The sequence below is a fragment of the Bombina bombina genome, chromosome 5, assembly GCF_027579735.1.
Source record: "Bombina bombina isolate aBomBom1 chromosome 5, aBomBom1.pri, whole genome shotgun sequence".
NCBI classification, from domain to species: domain Eukaryota; kingdom Metazoa; phylum Chordata; class Amphibia; order Anura; family Bombinatoridae; genus Bombina; species Bombina bombina.
Window position 1 is genome coordinate 894258076 of NC_069503.1, and position 17859 is coordinate 894275934.

Below are 17859 nucleotides of genomic sequence, written 5' to 3' on the forward strand. Positions count from 1 at the left end.
TTTTTTAAAATGTAAAAAAACTGTGTATTAACTGAAGAATCTGAGATTTAACTATTAATTTCGTGGTCATGACTAAACCTCCCCTGTTAGGTAAGTATGAGCTTTAACTATTTAAATGCAATAGACATATGAGAGTTTCGTTTAACCCTTGTCAGGTGTGAGCTAAATATATATCCTCTGAGCCATTTATAGTGTATTATATTAATGTATTGTTAAAATTATCTGTAATTCCCTATAAACATATCTGAATTATTTTATATTTTCATTTTCTATATGACCATAATATATTATTTAAGGAATGTCAACTCTATATAAAATAAGTGTCCCAGAACAAAATACATTTGAGAACCACTGACTTTGTATTTAAATCATGTTTAGTTAGTTAATTAACTGAGCTTTGAAACTAAATTTACATAGCAAAATATCTGTAACTAGATAAAGTGTAATCTGTAAGCACAGGGATAGCCAGCCTATCAAAGTGACCAGTAGACATCAAATTCACTAGCCCTGCAGACAGCACTTTCCGGGTTAAGATTTAATACACCTCTGACTTTGATCCTAAAACAATGGCCTGTACACTGACACACAAACATGAGCAATAAATTGATAGTACACCACTGTCAGTATGTAAGCAAAGTTATATGTGCTGCTTTTAATATCACAAATATCATAATTCACTATTCTTTCTATCTTTCTATTTATCTATCCTATCTATTTATCTAGCTATCTATCTAAATATTTCTAATATACTAAACTGATATAAGGTTTAATATACTGGCTTGTGATATTAAAATACAAACTTAAGGATTACAAGAATTACAGAATTTCGAACAAATGTATATTTAAGGAGATATTTTCCTTTAAGTATATTGAGTATTAATTAATATATATACACACACAAATAAAAAACGAATTAATAAGGCGATTTGCTATCTGATATATGTTTTCCAAAACATTACTTGATATAACACCAAATCAATGTAGTGTTTCGTTGTGCAAAATAAATTTGGCAGATTAAGTTTATATCCTGTTTGCTACTGGTTTAACAGATTATAAAATTGTGGGTTCATTTATAGTGAACATTGTAATTTTGCAAGATTAAATTGCTGAAGAACAAATGATAAAAGTAGGTAAACTCTATATATGAAAATTAACCATGAACCAATCAACATGTATTTATTTCTATATAAATAGTAAAAGCAGTAATGTCTAAAAATAATATTAAAATATTAAGCATTTAGGGGCACTTCAAATTTATTTTAAAATCATGTAGAGCTCACACATTTTAACAATTCACGTGACAGCACTGAAAGCTACATTTAACTTGAGTTGTATCAATTTGTTCACTCTGTATAATGTGTATTAAAACCATTGGAATCGAAGCTAGAATTGTATGTAGGTAAACAAAATTAAATAGGCCCTTATAAATGTTTCGCACTTTTATATAAGAAATTAATTTCGCATAATATTCAGTACAAATCTGATTTATTCCATAGAGAGCAATAATTCTGACCTAATTGGATGAAGTGTGAACAGAGTACAATTAGAATTCCTTTTATCTATATCTTTTCTACATGTATACCTATCTATCTATCTATCTATCTATCTATCTATCTATCTATCTATCTATCTATCTATCTATCTATCTATCCATTAAAGGGGCCTATAATTTTATACAATGCACCGGGGATGCTGTAATTGATGTTGAATGCACGTCAGTAAAAAGTATGATTGTGTGTGTGTATCTATGTATGTATGTATGTGTGAGTGTATGTATGTATGTGTGAGTGTATGTATGTATGTATGTGTGAGTGTATGTATGTATGTGTGAGTGTATGTATGTATGTGTGAGTGTGTGTATGTATGTGTGAGTGTATGTATGTATGTATGTGTGAGTGTATGTATGTATGTGTGAGTGTATGTATGTATGTATGTGTGAGTGTATGTATGTATGTGTGAGTGTGTGTATGTATGTATGTGTGAGTGTATGTATGTATGTGTGAGTGTGTGTATGTGTGAGTGTGTGTGTGTATGTATGAATATGTGAATTTATGTATGTGTGAGTGTGTGTATGTATGTGTGAGTGTATGTATGAATATGTGAGTGTGTGTATGTGTGAGTGTATGTATGTATGTGTGAGTGTGTGTATGTGTGAGTGTGTGTGTGTATGTATGAATATGTGAATTTATGTATGTGTGAGTGTGTGTATGTATGTGTGAGTGTATGTATGAATATGTGAGTGTGTGTATGTGTGAGTGTGTGTGTGTATGTATATGGGAGGGTGTATGTATGTGTGTGTATGTTTGTGTCAGTGTGTGTATGTATGAGTGTGTGTGTCTGTATGTGTGCGTGTATATGTATGTGTGTATATATGTGTGTGTGTATATTTGTATGTATGTGTGTGTGAGTATAAATGTATTTATGCGTGTGAATGTGTGTGGGTATAAATAAATGTATGTGTGCAATTTGTGTGTGTATGTATGTGTGCGTATGTGTGTGTATATATGTGTGTGGTGTGTGTATATATATAAATATATGTGCGTATATGTGTGTGTATGTATATATGTATGTGTATATATATATACTATACACTATTAATTTTGTACAGACGTTTACAGTTACAGTAACAAAAAAGATTCAACTTCCCATGGAGATTTACATCCCAGATAAATTCCATTTAATTGAATACAATGAGTGAAGTAAAAAAAGCAAACAAATGTAATCTGATTGTGTTTTCTAGCCAGCTTGTTTGACAGTCGGGATGCCCGGGAGAGGTTAGGAAAGTAAAAACAAGTGTTTTATTATCATATTATTTGCAAAACGGGAAAAGGAAGAGCACAGCTGTGCAGAATTCAGATGCCTTTCTTACGATGCTCAGCATGCCCACCCCAGCTATAATTTCCTTTCTGTGCTCTTCTAGACGGTGTACACTGTACAGCCAGGAGAACACAGGTGCCACTAGCAGGGGGCGTGGTTAGATCAAGGGGCGTGACAAACACAAGCGTTCTGGAATAGCAGTGGGAGGGCTTTTCGCGCACTGCGCTCACACCTTAGGAATATTGTCCCCTCCCACGGGCGCTGATTGGCTGTAGCTTTGGTTATAGAAGCCTGCGTGTCTGCTCTCTCAGTATAGCAGAGCTGTTCTCTCTCACCCACCAGGGACTTAGACAACACTCCAGCAATGAGCAGCCCTGACGGTGGATACGCCAGTGACGATCAGATCCAAGCCAAGTGCACAACGCAGATCATGATGCCAGGACTTGGTCAGTGCCAATGGGCTGAGCCTCTGAGCTCTCTCACAGAGGGAAAACTCAAAAGTGAATCGGGATCTGTCAACCATGGCAGCAGGGGCAAAGCAGAGACTCGGATCCGCCGCCCTATGAATGCTTTCATGGTATGGGCAAAAGATGAGCGCAAGAGACTGGCCCAACAGAATCCGGACCTCCACAACGCGGAACTCAGCAAAATGCTAGGTAAGCTCAGCACGCCTATTTGTATAGAGGGCACATTCTATATTGTACCAAGGAAACATTGTACTATATAATGTCTAGGGGTACCCTTACCGAGCAATGTTTTATACCCATACTGAGCAATACTATAGCTAGTACCCATAGGCAATGTTTTATACCCATACTGAGCAATACTATAGCTAGTACCCATAGGCAATGTTTTATACCCATACTGAGCAATACTATAGCTAGTACCCATAGGCAATGTTTTATACCCATACTGAGCAATACTATAGCTAGTACCCATAGGCAATGTTTTATACCCATACTGAGCAATACTATAGCTAGTACCCATAGGCAATGTTTTATACCCATACTGAGCAATACTATAGCTAGTACCCATAGGCAATGTTTTATACCCATACTGAGCAATGCTATAGCTAGTACCCATAGGCAATGTTTTATACCCATACTGAGCAATACTATAGCTAGTACCCATATAGGCAATGTTTTATACCCATAATAAGCAATACTATAGCTAGTACCCATAGGCAATGTTTTATACCGATGCTGAGCAATAATATAGGCAAGTACCCATCGTCATGTTTTATACCCATACTGAGGAATGTCATAGCAAGACTGGATATGTTTGAGGAAAATCTCATGGTTGGCACTAAAATGATGCAGAGATAGAGGGACTTTTATAACCTGTTAGATTGTGATAGACTGCTACACAGTTTGCACATAAATATGGTAAACAACTTGTCTTTAGAACAAAAATCTGATTTCCCAATTGTATGACAGGAACTATTAATAATTAAGTAATACTAAGAGCATTTGGAGACTGACTAAACCCTGCTATGACTATTTAGAGGAACAAGTGACCTATAATTAGGTAGTTACTAACTTACTGACACTCTGTCACCTTTAGATGCTAACTTGTGTTTGTTTTCTGCAGGGAAATCCTGGAAATCGCTGACACTGGCAGAAAAGCGCCCTTTTGTGGAAGAAGCCGAGAGGCTGAGGGTGCAGCACATGCAGGACCACCCTAACTACAAGTACAGACCCAGGAGAAGGAAGCAAGTGAAAAGGATGAAGAGGGCAGATAACGGTTTCCTCCACATGTCTGAGCAGCCAGATACCGGACTGATAGGCAGTGATGGCAGAATGTGTCTGGAGAACTTCAGCCTCGGCTATCCCGAGCAAGCTTATCATCAGCTGCCCCAGACCAGCCACTACAGGGAGCATCACCCAGCCATGACTTCCCACTATGACAGCTACAGTTTGCCAACTCCTGAAACATCTCCTCTGGACATTGTCGAGACTGATCCTGTCTTTTTTACTTCTGCATCACAAGAAGAGTGTCAAATGATGCCCTACAGTTACAGTGGCACCTACACATCTCATCAGCAGAGTCTTGCCAGTATGCAAGCCAGGCAGTTGCCACAAGCTGAACAGATCAGTCAGACCAGCCCCACACCAAGCATGGTGGGATGTCAGACCTCGCCCCCATTGTACTATGGACAGATGTGCTTACCGAATTCTGCCAGACACCACCAAGTGGCACACACTGGGCAACCATCCCCACCCCCTGAAACCCAGCACATGGGCTCTGTAGAGCATATGCAACAAGGCGAGTTGCTGGGTGACGTTGACAGGACTGAATTTGAGCAATACCTGAGCTATATGAGCAAGTCAGATGTAGGAATGCATTACCATGGGCAAGAATCAATGGTGCCCACTCCAGATAATGGCCTCATTTCCTCCGTATTGTCAGATGCCAGTACTGCTGTTTATTACTGCAACTATTCCAATGTTTGAGAGACTTCATTCTAATTTCCCATTTGCAGTATTTAGATAAACTTTTCAGTATTTGGAAACATTCTTTTAAAGTCGTTTAAGGCTTCATTGTATGGAAACGATTTGTAAATATTACCATGTTCTCTTAATTTATGTAATTTATTACATATGAGTTGGATAATATTATCCCAAATGTCCCCATCTCTTTTAAAGCATCATCACAACGAGTTAAAATAGGACATTTGATTGCTTCAACATATTCATTGAATACAATGTGAAATAATTGATTAATTTTGTGTACATGTACACAGCTTTTGTATGAAATGCAGATGTATTTTTTTAATATTTTACAGTGTTTTTTAAATTTTGCACTTTTACTAATAAAATAGACAAAATACACGCTTTCTTCTGATTATTTTTTGAGTAATTAAATGTTTAAGGTAAATTAGAGTACTAGGCAAAATATTTATAAACCTGCAGGGAACCAACAGATTATGTGCCGACCACTTTTGTCAGGTGAATGTGCTAATAATGCATTTAGGGACATTTTTTGGGGGTTGCCTGGGTTGAATATACCCATATCTGTTCATGTAATTGCCACATGCATGAAATTATACAATTTGCTTGTGATGAGAAAAATAATCACTTTAATATATTAATGGTTTTTAATGCTTTTCTCTATGTGATTCCTCCTAACATACTGTAGATGGATCAAAATACTATTATTTACATTTTTATTATTTTTACATAGCTTAACAATACGAATATATTTAATTTAAATAAAATCCAATTTATTTTGTTTTCTTCTGGTTATGGGGTGCATTAACCTGGTGACTTTTATAAAGGAAAACTTTATGGCACAAGTCTTAATACAGCAGTATTATTGTTCATAGTAGCAATACAGTAACATTATATACTATTGCAGTATGGTACTTAATCTAATGTCTAATTGATCTAATAGTCAGCCCTGCTAATTTGTCCCTAACTACCCCTGTTTTGCATTGCTCCGCAATATGAACCGCAGTTGGGCTGGGTTTGAAGGAAGTATAATGTAATAGGAAGACAGTGAGGTCATTACCTTATCATATTGTGAGACTAATTAGATTACAAGCTGTATACAATGGCTATTGTGATTGTCATTGCCAAAGATGCAGTTACTGTATAAGATTTGTCAGGCAGATCTTATTATTGTATTACTAGTGCAGAGGGGGGTCTGATAAATCCCCACTGGTACAAATATAAAGACCTCATCACCAACAGGAAAATAGTTTTTTACTTGTGAGTGGCCGGTCTATCCTTATTGAATATAATAATATATATTTATATGCACTTCTCTGTTCATCAATAGTACTCTTGTAAGCCAAAGAGATGCTTAGGTAAGGACAGATGTGCATTTACTGTTTTCCCCCAATACTCCGGTTTAAGCATCTTCAACTTGAGCAATTTGCTTACAGAATATATTATTTACATTTTGAATTGCTAATCTTATCCATGTATATTTTTGAAATGTTATATCCATTAAAGAAGTCATGGACAAGAAGCAGTATTCGAAGAATAAAACTAACCCTAGACCAAGTCTATATATAGAATAAAACTAACCCTAGACCAAGTCTATATATAGAATAAAACTAACCCTAGACCAAGTCTATATATAGAATAAAACTAACCCTAGACCAAGTCTATATATAGAATAAAATTAACCCTTTACCAAGTCTATATATGTATAAAATAAAATTAACCCTTTACCAAGTCTATATATTGCTAACATATTCATCTAAACATTAAGATAGTATCACGTGTGTTGAATAATATCTACACAGGCTAATACTGTTACATTTGTATTATAAATTATATTATTATAGCGTTTGATGAAAACTAAATAGTGTAAAGATAGTTTCTGATCACATTTATTTGAGTCTTAAAATATGTTTATTTTCATATTTATTTTTACAATATCATAGCTAGGGTCTGATGTTGTAAACATTATGTGTGTGTGTGTGTATATATATATATATATATATATATATATATATAATGTGTGTGTGTAAAATATAAACTATATTTATTTATATATATATATATATATATATATGATACATAACTTTTCCGCCAGTGAAGGCTAATGAAATAATTTCTGTTTGCAATGTAATACATATCATGTCATTGCATTCATATTAGAGTTTGGAATAATTACCTCAAAACCAAGTAGTAAGAAATCAAGTAAAAAATATATATAGTGTTAATTGGTTTCATTATGTATATGAAATAACAGCAATTAAAACTGTTTACATGAAAAAGAGTCAGCACAATATGTGTACATAGCAGGGAAAGCACAGGAACCTTTATTTAAGACAAACAGAGCATTCAGATAGAACATACATTTTTTCGTTTTTTAAAGCAACTTTCAAGTTTACTTCTATTATCAGTTTTACTTCATTTTCTTTGTTGAAGGGGCAACAATGCACTACTGGGGGCTAGTTAAAGGGTCACTAAACCCAAAAAATTTCTTTCATGATTCAGGTAGAGAATACAATTTTAAACAATATTCCAATTTACTTCTATTATCTAATTTGCTTCATTCTTTAGATATCCTTTGCTGAAGAAATATCAATGCACTTGGGTGAACCAATCACACGAGACATTTATGTGCAGCCACCAATCAGCAACTACTAAGCCTATCTAGATATGCTTTTCAGCAAAGGATATAAAGATAAAGGAGCAAAATAGTTAATAGAAGTAAATTAGAAAGTTGTTTCAAAATGCTTGCTCTTTCTAAATCATGAAAGAAAAAATTTGGGTTTCATGTCAATTTAAGCCAATGACAAAAGGCATATATGTACAACCACCAATCAGCAGCTAGCTCCCTGATCCTGAGCCTACCTAGGTATGCTTTTCAACAAAAGATACAAAAAAAGCAAATTGGATAATAGAAGTAAACTGTAAAGTTGTTTAAAATTGTATAATCCAACTGGATCATGAAGGGGAAAAATGGGTTTCATGTCCCTTTAATGTTATTGTTTAGGAATTGAATTGTATTATAAAGAAATTCAGAATAAAAAATTCTAAATGTCACAAAAACATCGACTGCCTGTCTCTATCTATCTAATCTATCTATATGATATATCTATCGATCAATATCTATCATCTCTTTCTGTCACCTATCTATCGATTTATCGACATCCATCTATCTATAATCTGTCATCATAACGAGTCCTCATGATCCTTTAATAAAACTACTACCTCACATCACATATGAATGCATATATACACACCACACTGCTCTCTGTACTAAGCATTAAAGACAGTCAAGTATAAATCAAATTTTCATTATTCAGATAGGACTTTTCATTTTAATCAACTTTCCAATTTACTTTTATCATCAAATTTGCTTTTTTTCCTCTTGGTTTTCTTAGTTTAAACTAAACATAGGTAGGCTCATATGCTAATTTCTAAGCCTTTGAGGGCTGCCTCTTATCACATGCTTTTTAAATCTCTTTTCAACACAAAGAGACAGAAAGTACATGTGGGCTATATAGATAACACTGTTTTCAGGTACAGGGGGTTATTTAAGATTTAGCACAAAACAATACTAAATGCAAGTCAATAGATAATAAACAGTCACAGTCATGTGATCAGGGGGCTCGAAGAAGGTTCCTAGATACAAGGTAATCACAAAGGTAAAAAGTACATTAATATAACTGTGTTGGTTATGCAAAAATGGGGAATGGGTAATAAAGGGATTATCTATCTTTTAAAACAATAACAATTCTATGGTAGATTGTCCATTTAAGTAAACCCTAGAATCTTATATCATATATAAAACATATAGCTACCCCTACTGGCAATGAAAGCTAAGATGGTCCCTCTAATTCTCACCAATGACAAATAAACGTTTTAGAGTGGAATATATTTCTGAAAGTACAAGATTTTGTTAAATTGTCTACTGTAATATATGAGCAACTAAAATACACCCCCCCCCCTTCTCTCACACACAACCTTTTTCCTATTATGTTTTAATCTAGATTATTGTTTTACTTGTTTTACACTTCTTAAAATAAGTGCCCGCCTTTACAAATTGTTTCTTCATATTTTCTTTACCCTAAATTTCATTTAAAAATATTGAGTTACAAACACAGAAAAGGTAAAGCAAACTGTCAGTACCTAGCACAAATGAAAGGGATATGAAACCCAAAAATTGTATTCGCATGATTCACACAGAGCATGCGATTTTAAACAACTTTCATTTTTTCTTTGTTCTTTTGGTATCCTTTGTTGGAAAGCTTAGAAGCCTGCCCATGTCTGCAGCATTATATGGCAGCAGTTTTGTAAGAATATTATCCGTTTGCAAGAGCACTAGAGGGCAGCACTGTTACCTGATATGTTGTGCTCCTGATGGGAACTAAGCAAATTTGATAATAGAAGTAAATTGGAAACTTTTATTTAAATAAAAACAAAAAAAATATATTGTATGCTCTGTCTGAACCACAAAGGCATTTTTGGGGTTTCATAGCCCTTAAACAATAAATGGATTCATTTAGCTCTCTATGCTTTAAATGAAAAGTAAAACAAACTACCTGATAGGCAATGTTTTTTTTTTGTTATAGTTTGATTATATTAATGGAAAAGTTTTTTTTTACTTTCAATATTGCTACAGTAAGATAGCCATTTCTATTTAATTGAAATACAGCGTTGAATCATTAAAGGGACAGTATACACCAATTTTAATTTAACTGCTTGTAATAGGCACTTTTATAAAGAATAATATGCACAGATACTGATATAAAAATCTAGTATAAAACGTTTTAAAAACATACTTAGAAGCTCACAATTTAACAATATTAATGGGGTTAGGCTGGGACACCCAGTGAAAGGGACTGGGAGCAAACTCTCCCCCCTCTCCTGCATATGAAAAGACCCATTATAACAAACAGAAGCAATCTGAAGTCTGTATACATCTGTATACATCTAAATCTTTGGGGCTTGGTTACTAATCTGAAAATCAGCTCAATAATATTTAAAAATAAGCAAAACTATACATTTTTAGAAAAACACACCCAGGTGGGCTATATAAATGGATCATCTACAAAACATTTATGCAAAGAAAAATCTAGTGTACTACAAAATATTGGGTAATATGTCAGAAACAGTTTCAACTGTTTTGTATTCCATAATGGACTTCTTCACATATCCAAAATATCGCAACTATTAAAATGACCTCACTGATATTGTAACATCACTAGTGTGTACGTTTCAAAACCATTAAGTTAAAAACGTTTCTAACATAGCAAATTAATAAAAATGGTTTTTATCTCTATAGGAAAACTCAGGGTTAGTGAATATGGTCTTATATGTTTACCTGCATTTTATTGGTATCCTTTAATAGTAACTGTCTGCTAGACACCAGATGATGTCATTTCAATTTAATAAAGCTCTTTAATAAAGCTTAATATAGCAAATATTCATGTATATATTTCTGGTCCCATTTAGATTGCTGCAAATTAGGTGTAGTCAAGCATGTCAGACATAAAGGTTGGGTTAGTCCTTTTCTATCTAATTATTTTAGGGTTTGAAAATCTGCTTAAATTAGTTATTGTAATTCTGGACCGAGACGTTTTATACTCTACTTATATCAGAAACAAGATTTCAAGAGTAGGTCCCTATCTTTGTCTCGTGCCACTGTTAAGATTATAGCAGCAATTGGCCGGGACTATTAAAGCTAATTTGGGTTAATTAAATTTAGAAAGCAATTTGGACAATGGGGTTTGCAATGAATCTTGTGCTGTAATAGGTTTATCCTATCGATTTATGGACAAGACAAAGGTTACCTACTGCTATATAGTAAATTCTATTGCCTTCATATGAACTTACTCTATATATAAAGTTTAATTATGTTGTTTTATAAACAAGAAAGTTAAATAATTAAATATAATGTATTAACCATCGTGTATGTATATATATATATATATATATATATATATATATATATATATATATATATATATATATATATATATATATATATATATATATATGTATGGTTTGATATTTGATTTATAAACTGGCTTTTATTTAATTAATTTGTGTGTAGTATATATTTCTAGGCATTTTATATGGGTACGTGATAAAAACGGTTGTATTTTCATATTCTGATTATCTGAAGATTAAATGTTAATTGTATTTATGTGTCTGAGACTTCATAAAATATAGTGTAGTGTTTAAATGCATTGTGTGTTGTACATTTAGTTCGTGTGCCTATGTGTGGTGTGGTTTTTATTACATTTATGTGATTGTATGTCTCATCTTTGTGTTATGGTGTGGGTGACGTTGTGAGCATCTTCGTTTTATATTATTTCAATGTATTTTGTGTGTTTGAAGAGAGGTGTTGTGTGTGTTTGTGCTTGTGCGTGTGTGTTGTGTGTGCGTGTTTGTACTGTGTGTTTGTGCCGTGTGTGTGTTTGTGATGTGTGTGTGTGTGTTTGTGCTGTGTTTGTGATGTGCGTTTGTGCTGTGTGTGTTGTGTGTTTGTGCTGTGTGTGTGCTGTGTATGTTTGTGCTGTGTGTGTTCTGTGTTTGTTTTTGGCGTGCTGTGTGTGTTTGTTTTTGGCGTGGTGTGTGTGTGTGTTTGTGCTGTGTATCTGTTTGTGCTGTGTGTGTGCTTGTTATGTTAGTGCTTGTTGTGACTAATGTTTTGTTTTCCATAATCCTATAGTGATTATTAAGGCTCATATTACACAAAATTCAAAGAAATTGTAAAACATATAAATATGGAATACTGAACCAACAATGCCATCTATTGAATATTATGTGTGTGTTTGATTGTGGTTAACTAAAAAGAAAAATCAGGACATTGTTCTTTTCTATAGAGAGAGAGAGGGAAAATGTGTATTATGAAATTATATTCACTTTTCTGTTTTGTTCAACTAAAGACAAGCGAGAACAAGCAAATAAAATATAGTTGTTTCTGGCAGACAACATATGGCATACAGGTATATGTACATATTATATATACACACGTGTACATATGTGTGTGTGTCTTTAAATTATATTTGCTATCGTAGAGGTCCTTAGAAGCCATCATCTTTAAACAATGTGACAATGTTATACTTTTATCAATCATATAATAGTCATATCTTTATTTTGGTGACCAGGTGCCTCTCTATCTCAGACCCTTTAATCCTGTTATCAACCTGAGCCCGAAACTATTCAATACACCAGACCGTCAGTTACTATACAGGATTACTTGTCTATATGAAACCAGGTTAAGGAAAAGATTCGTTTAAAAAGACTCTTCATAGTTAGTGTCTGTATATATCAAAGGGCCAAATTATTTTCAAAGTTTAATTATTTTTTAAATCTCATAATCCTATGTTAAAGTAATATATGTTACAGTTGTTATTTAGCATTAAACAATTGAATGTAGCGAGTACATGATATAAAGTTATAAAAAGACATAATATACACATCCTCCTTGCCATTCTTAAAAGGTACAAGTAGACATAGATACACAATACAAGGAGCAGGTCTGTTTGAGGCAAAAGGTTCAATATTATAACATTTTAGAAAAAGTAAAAAAAAAAAAAAAAACTGGCACTATTGTGTGCATGGAGCAAAGCCTGGCATTACATTGTTCATGGGTACAGTTCAACATTTTCATCAGACTTTTTAGAATTGTGTAATTGTTGTCAACACTGTTTATGATATTAGATACACTAAAGACATCACAAGCATGACAATCTCATGTGCAGCCCCACCATAACGCATAATAACACATGTATAACATACTACATACCCAGTTAGATTCTTTATACATCAATGGCACTTGCGAAATTAACCAGTAGACCTATTGGGATACATAGAAAGATATAGATAGATAGATAGATAGATAGATAGATAGATAGATAGATAGATAGATAGGTAGATAGATACACAGACATATAGCTATGGATAGCTAGAAAGATAGACAGGTAGGTGGACAGATATGTGAATAGATAGATAGATACACAGACATATAGCTATGGATAGCTAGAAAGATAGACAGGTAGGTGGACAGATATGTGAATAGATAGATAGATACACAGACATATAGCTATGGATAGCTAGCAAGATAAATACACAGACATATAGCTATGGATAGCTAGAAAGATATAGACAGGCGGACATATGTTTGAATAGATAGATAGATAGATAGATAGATAGATAGATAGATGATAGATAGATAGATAGATAGATAGATAGATAGATAGACATATAGCTATGGGTAGATAGACAGACAGATAGATAATTGGATAATTGGATATATAGATAGATAGATAGATAGATAGATAGATAGATAGATAGATAGATAGATAGATAGATAGATAGATAGATAGATAGATAGATAGATACACAGAGGGATATCGATAAATAGATAGATAGATCTAAAGAAAGAAAGAAGCCAATAAGGCAATTAAAATGGAAGAGTACTGCATATTTAAAACAGAAATGTAGGTTAATGTGGAAGAGATAGAAAGGATGCAAATGATATGAGTGGAAATACTGATAGAATATAATGACTTGTTTATTCACATTATTTGATGTTTGTAAATTAAGAATGGCAGGGCATTGAAATAAAATAATAAAAATGCGTTGTTCTAGATATTATTGCTGCTATAAGTTCCACTTATTACATACACAGTTATTTAATGATTTTATTGTTAGCATATTACATGAGGGTCTATAGAGAGCCAGCCAGGATGCAGAATGCTGTTTCAGCACCTAGTGTCAGTACTGGCAGCAGATCTCTGGTTTCGGTTAACACGTTTTTGTTTATTGTATGACCTATTATTTTGTGGATTGAATAGCTGAAGTTTCTAACAGCTTCTAACAATCTCTCAATGCAAACCACAAACTGAGGATTTTTATTTTATTTACATTTTTAATAATTGAGTAACAAATAATATTTTACTCAATATTGAGTTAATTACTTCTGTTTCTGGAGTTGTGGCACAGAGACACCATTTCCTTTATTATTTGGATGGTTTAACACCCATGCCCTGGTGACATAAAGGACCAATAGCGGGCGGACACTAAGGACCAGGAAGTGTCAAACTTTTCTACATATGAAAATTAAAGACACCACAGCAATGAGAGCCAGTTTCGAGAACACCAGCCAGTTTCAATGTACTTAGCTCCTTAGTATATTCAATATGAAATGTAATAATTGAAGATACAGACAAGAGTCTGCTCTAATTAGTGCACAGACTGAATTCATCTGGCCCACAAAACAGGTCTGTACTTGTTTCATTAAACAGTTGAGCATAAAACAGCATATTTTACTTCAAGGTCAGACAAATAAATAATAAATAAATACTTTATCAAATTATTATTATTATTATTATTATTATTATTATTATCAATAATATATGATTAGATCACTTATTTACCTGTTTTTTTTGTTTTTAAATTAAGAGGTACACAGATTATATATTAAATTTAAATATAAGCAATTTAGTGCAAATGAATTTACAGTTGTAGGATTGTAGTTCCACAATCTTCTATCAAATACATATTAATAAAAAAGATGATTGATACAAAATAACAAAAATATGCATTCCATAAGTATGGGGCTGACTCAATAAGTATATTTACGTTTAATGATCCCTCTATGATAAAAACATGTATTACATTAAGTTAACATTTAGGGCCAATATTGGTAATGATAATCCTGTGTTGCAATCCTAAATTATGTAACTATTTTACTATTTTATCGAGAATAGCAATTACCTGCATAAGTAATACAATATTATTACTATCATCACAAACTACATTGCCGGTCTGATATTAGAACTAGAGTAAAATCTATTTAATACGTTCGTTACTGTAGTTTTAAAAAATGTAAACTGTTAATTAAAATGTATTGGTTTCAGTCTTTTGCTCTATAACACTTCTAGCATAGTTCTATAATCTATGTGCTATATCTGATTTAATTTACTATATGGGTGTCATTTTAGGGGTCCATTAGTGTAATATATATATATATATATATATATATATATATATATATATATATTTATATAGCAAAGTATGTTTCTTTAAAACCTTTTGAGATTGTGGGAAAATAAAATGATCCTCTGCATTAACAGGGTATTCTCTGTGTTCCTATAAACAGTGCTTGTATCTGTTACAATATTGCATCATCAGTTATCTCTACGCAGAGGGAACTGCTGAAATATACACAATATAATATGTCATTGATCATTTATTACATACTTAAATGTATTTAGTATTACAGGGACATTTTGTTTTATTGAAGTGATATATTTCACTTGTTAAGTTTGTCAATAGTACATCTCTCTGTCTACAGAAACATTACAGTGTATTCTGAGGATCAGAGTTTGTTTATTTAAAGCTATAACAGGTTAAAAGAAAACTGGAAACAATCAAGCTTTAGATGTCTTGCTTATCTGACAAGAGGAAATGAAGTCTGCATTGAAACAATGATGACAATTTTTTTAAGTTAGTATATGATAAAACACAACTTTTTTGTACCTTGTTTGCCCATTACTGCCCTTTGTTATTTTTTACCTGTTGGGTCATTTGCACACAGGCTTGTTTGCACTTTCCAGGTATCCCAAACTGATGCAGTGATTACGCCCCTCGCACCTCCGGGAGTTTGGCTCCGCCCCCGAGCTGTAATTGGCTGCCGCTCTAGTTATAGACACTAAAGAGCTCACTCCTAGAAATCAGCTTTGAAATCTCTGAACAGCCAGGGACTTATCCAACCCCAAGCATTCAGCATCTCATACAACTAGTAGTGCCCAGCGCCGATCATGATCCCGGGACTGGGTCAGTGCCAGTGGACCGAGCCCATGAGCTCTAAAACTGAGGGGAAACTGAAGAGTGATTCAGGCCCTGCCAACCACGGGGTCAGGGGTAAACTCGAGAATCGGATCCGCCGCCCTATGAATGCCTTTATGGTGTGGGCAAAGGACGAGCGCAAGAGATTGGCCCAACAGAATCCGGACCTGCACAACGCGGAACTCAGCAAAATGCTAGGTAAGTACAACACTTGCTACTGGTACAGTGATAGGTGGCTCCTCATGGGCGCATCATACCTTGTAAACAGCGCAGCCACAGGGTATACACATTATACTGCTCTAGGTTAGGGGTCGCCGATAGGGCACATTATCAACTCTATAGATATCCTATAACTTCTAATTGAAGATGCACAACAGCTGTGTAGAAATCTATTTGTTTTTACTACTGTGAGAAATATTTGTATCTGCATTATTTACAACAGTTTACATGGTGAAAGGACTAAGCTAATGCATAGATATGATTTCAGTAAATGCACTTTCATGCTCATAGACACGTCAACACGTTCACTGATTTACCGTGTGTATTTTCTTAACTTTCTGCAGGCAAATCATGGAGATCTTTGACATTGGTACAAAAGAGACCTTTTGTGGAAGAAGCAGAGAGACTGAGAGTCCAACACACACAAGATTTTCCTGACTACAAGTACAGACCCAGGAGGAGGAATCAAATAAAGAGGATGAAGAGACCAGACCAGACTATCGGCCACCATAACGAAATGATGAATACCAATGTAATGAGCATGCATGAGAAAATTTGTCCTGAGAATTTCAGCTTTGGGTATTCTGACCAGGTCTACAACCAGCTACCACGGGGAACCCAATACAGAGATAATCAAACAGGACATTACTGCAGAGATTACAATCTGCAGTCCTCCCCAGTGACCCCGAATAATGGCAGTCCTTTTCCTTTTACTATGTCTGTGCAAGAACAGAATCAGCTATTGTCTTACAGCTACAACACTGCTTATTCTGCCAATCAACAGAACCAGCCTATGTTTTGTCCACAGACTGAGCACATGAGTGAGTTGAGCCCAGGACACAGTATCATGGGATATCAGGACTCCTCACAGATGTACTATGGACAGATATGTCTAACCAATGCTACAGAACATCACCAAGTGTCAGGGGTTTCTCACAAGTCTCCACTTGATTGGATGGACAGAGATCCACTGCAACAATTTCCTCTTGTAAATGATGTTGACAAAACAGAGTTTGACCAATACCTCATGCATGACTCCAAAACTGATATGGGGCTGAATTGCAGCGCAGAAGATATAATATACTCTACACAAGAAATCTGCCATCTTTGATATGCTACTATATTTCTAGATTATTACAGACTTTAGGTTTTATCATTAAAACCACACAGTGGTTGTACATATAATGGGGCCTTACTTGTTAATTGTTACATATTGTATATATGATTTATAACTAATTTAAATTGTGGAACTGCAGGCAGCTCATTGTACCTTTATTATGTTGGAGTTAAACAGAAACCATTAAGCATTTGTATATTTTGTTTAGCTCTTTATGTATTAATTTGTATTTTGAGTACACAAATAAATTGACTGATATCAACATATTGACTCTTGTCTTTTAAGTTATTCTTTTAATACCACAATTTGTGTAACATCATTTAAACACATTATACATCTGTATATGCTACAATGTGCATATACTTATGTATATTGTGTATAACATCATCTACACCCAATATACATACCTATATGCACAGTGTAGCATATGCAATAACA

At 34.0% G+C, this 17859-nt stretch overlaps 2 protein-coding genes across 2 annotated transcripts; both read left to right on the forward strand.

The window, feature by feature from the left end:
* The first annotated feature begins 3146 nt into the window (after window positions 1-3146).
* LOC128659548 (transcription factor Sox-17-alpha-like) lies at window positions 3147-5648 on the forward strand. Its single transcript, XM_053713144.1, has 2 exons — window positions 3147-3473; window positions 4408-5648. Exons 1-2 carry the CDS (start codon window positions 3182-3184, stop codon window positions 5268-5270), a joined length of 1155 nt encoding a protein of 384 aa, XP_053569119.1. The 5' UTR covers window positions 3147-3181; the 3' UTR covers window positions 5271-5648.
* Window positions 5649-16057: 10409 nt separating this feature from the next.
* Window positions 16058-17415, forward strand: LOC128661653 (transcription factor Sox-17-alpha-like). Its single transcript, XM_053715883.1, has 2 exons — window positions 16058-16283; window positions 16649-17415. The coding sequence occupies exons 1-2, from the start codon at window positions 16058-16060 to the stop codon at window positions 17413-17415; spliced, it is 993 nt and encodes a 330-aa protein (XP_053571858.1).
* The last annotated feature ends 444 nt before the right edge of the window (window positions 17416-17859 follow it).

Bases quoted from the DNA above. Each gene is read 5' to 3' on its own strand.
- LOC128659548 (XM_053713144.1), top strand. From the start codon at position 3,182: ATGAGCAGCCCTGACGGTGGATACGCCAGTGACGATCAGATCCAAGCC. The intron at 3,474-4,407 runs GTAAGCTCAGCA...TGTTTTCTGCAG, and splicing joins GGAACTCAGCAAAATGCTAG to GGAAATCCTGGAAATCGCTG.
- LOC128661653 (XM_053715883.1), top strand. From the start codon at position 16,058: ATGATCCCGGGACTGGGTCAGTGCCAGTGGACCGAGCCCATGAGCTCT. The intron at 16,284-16,648 runs GTAAGTACAACA...AACTTTCTGCAG, and splicing joins GGAACTCAGCAAAATGCTAG to GCAAATCATGGAGATCTTTG.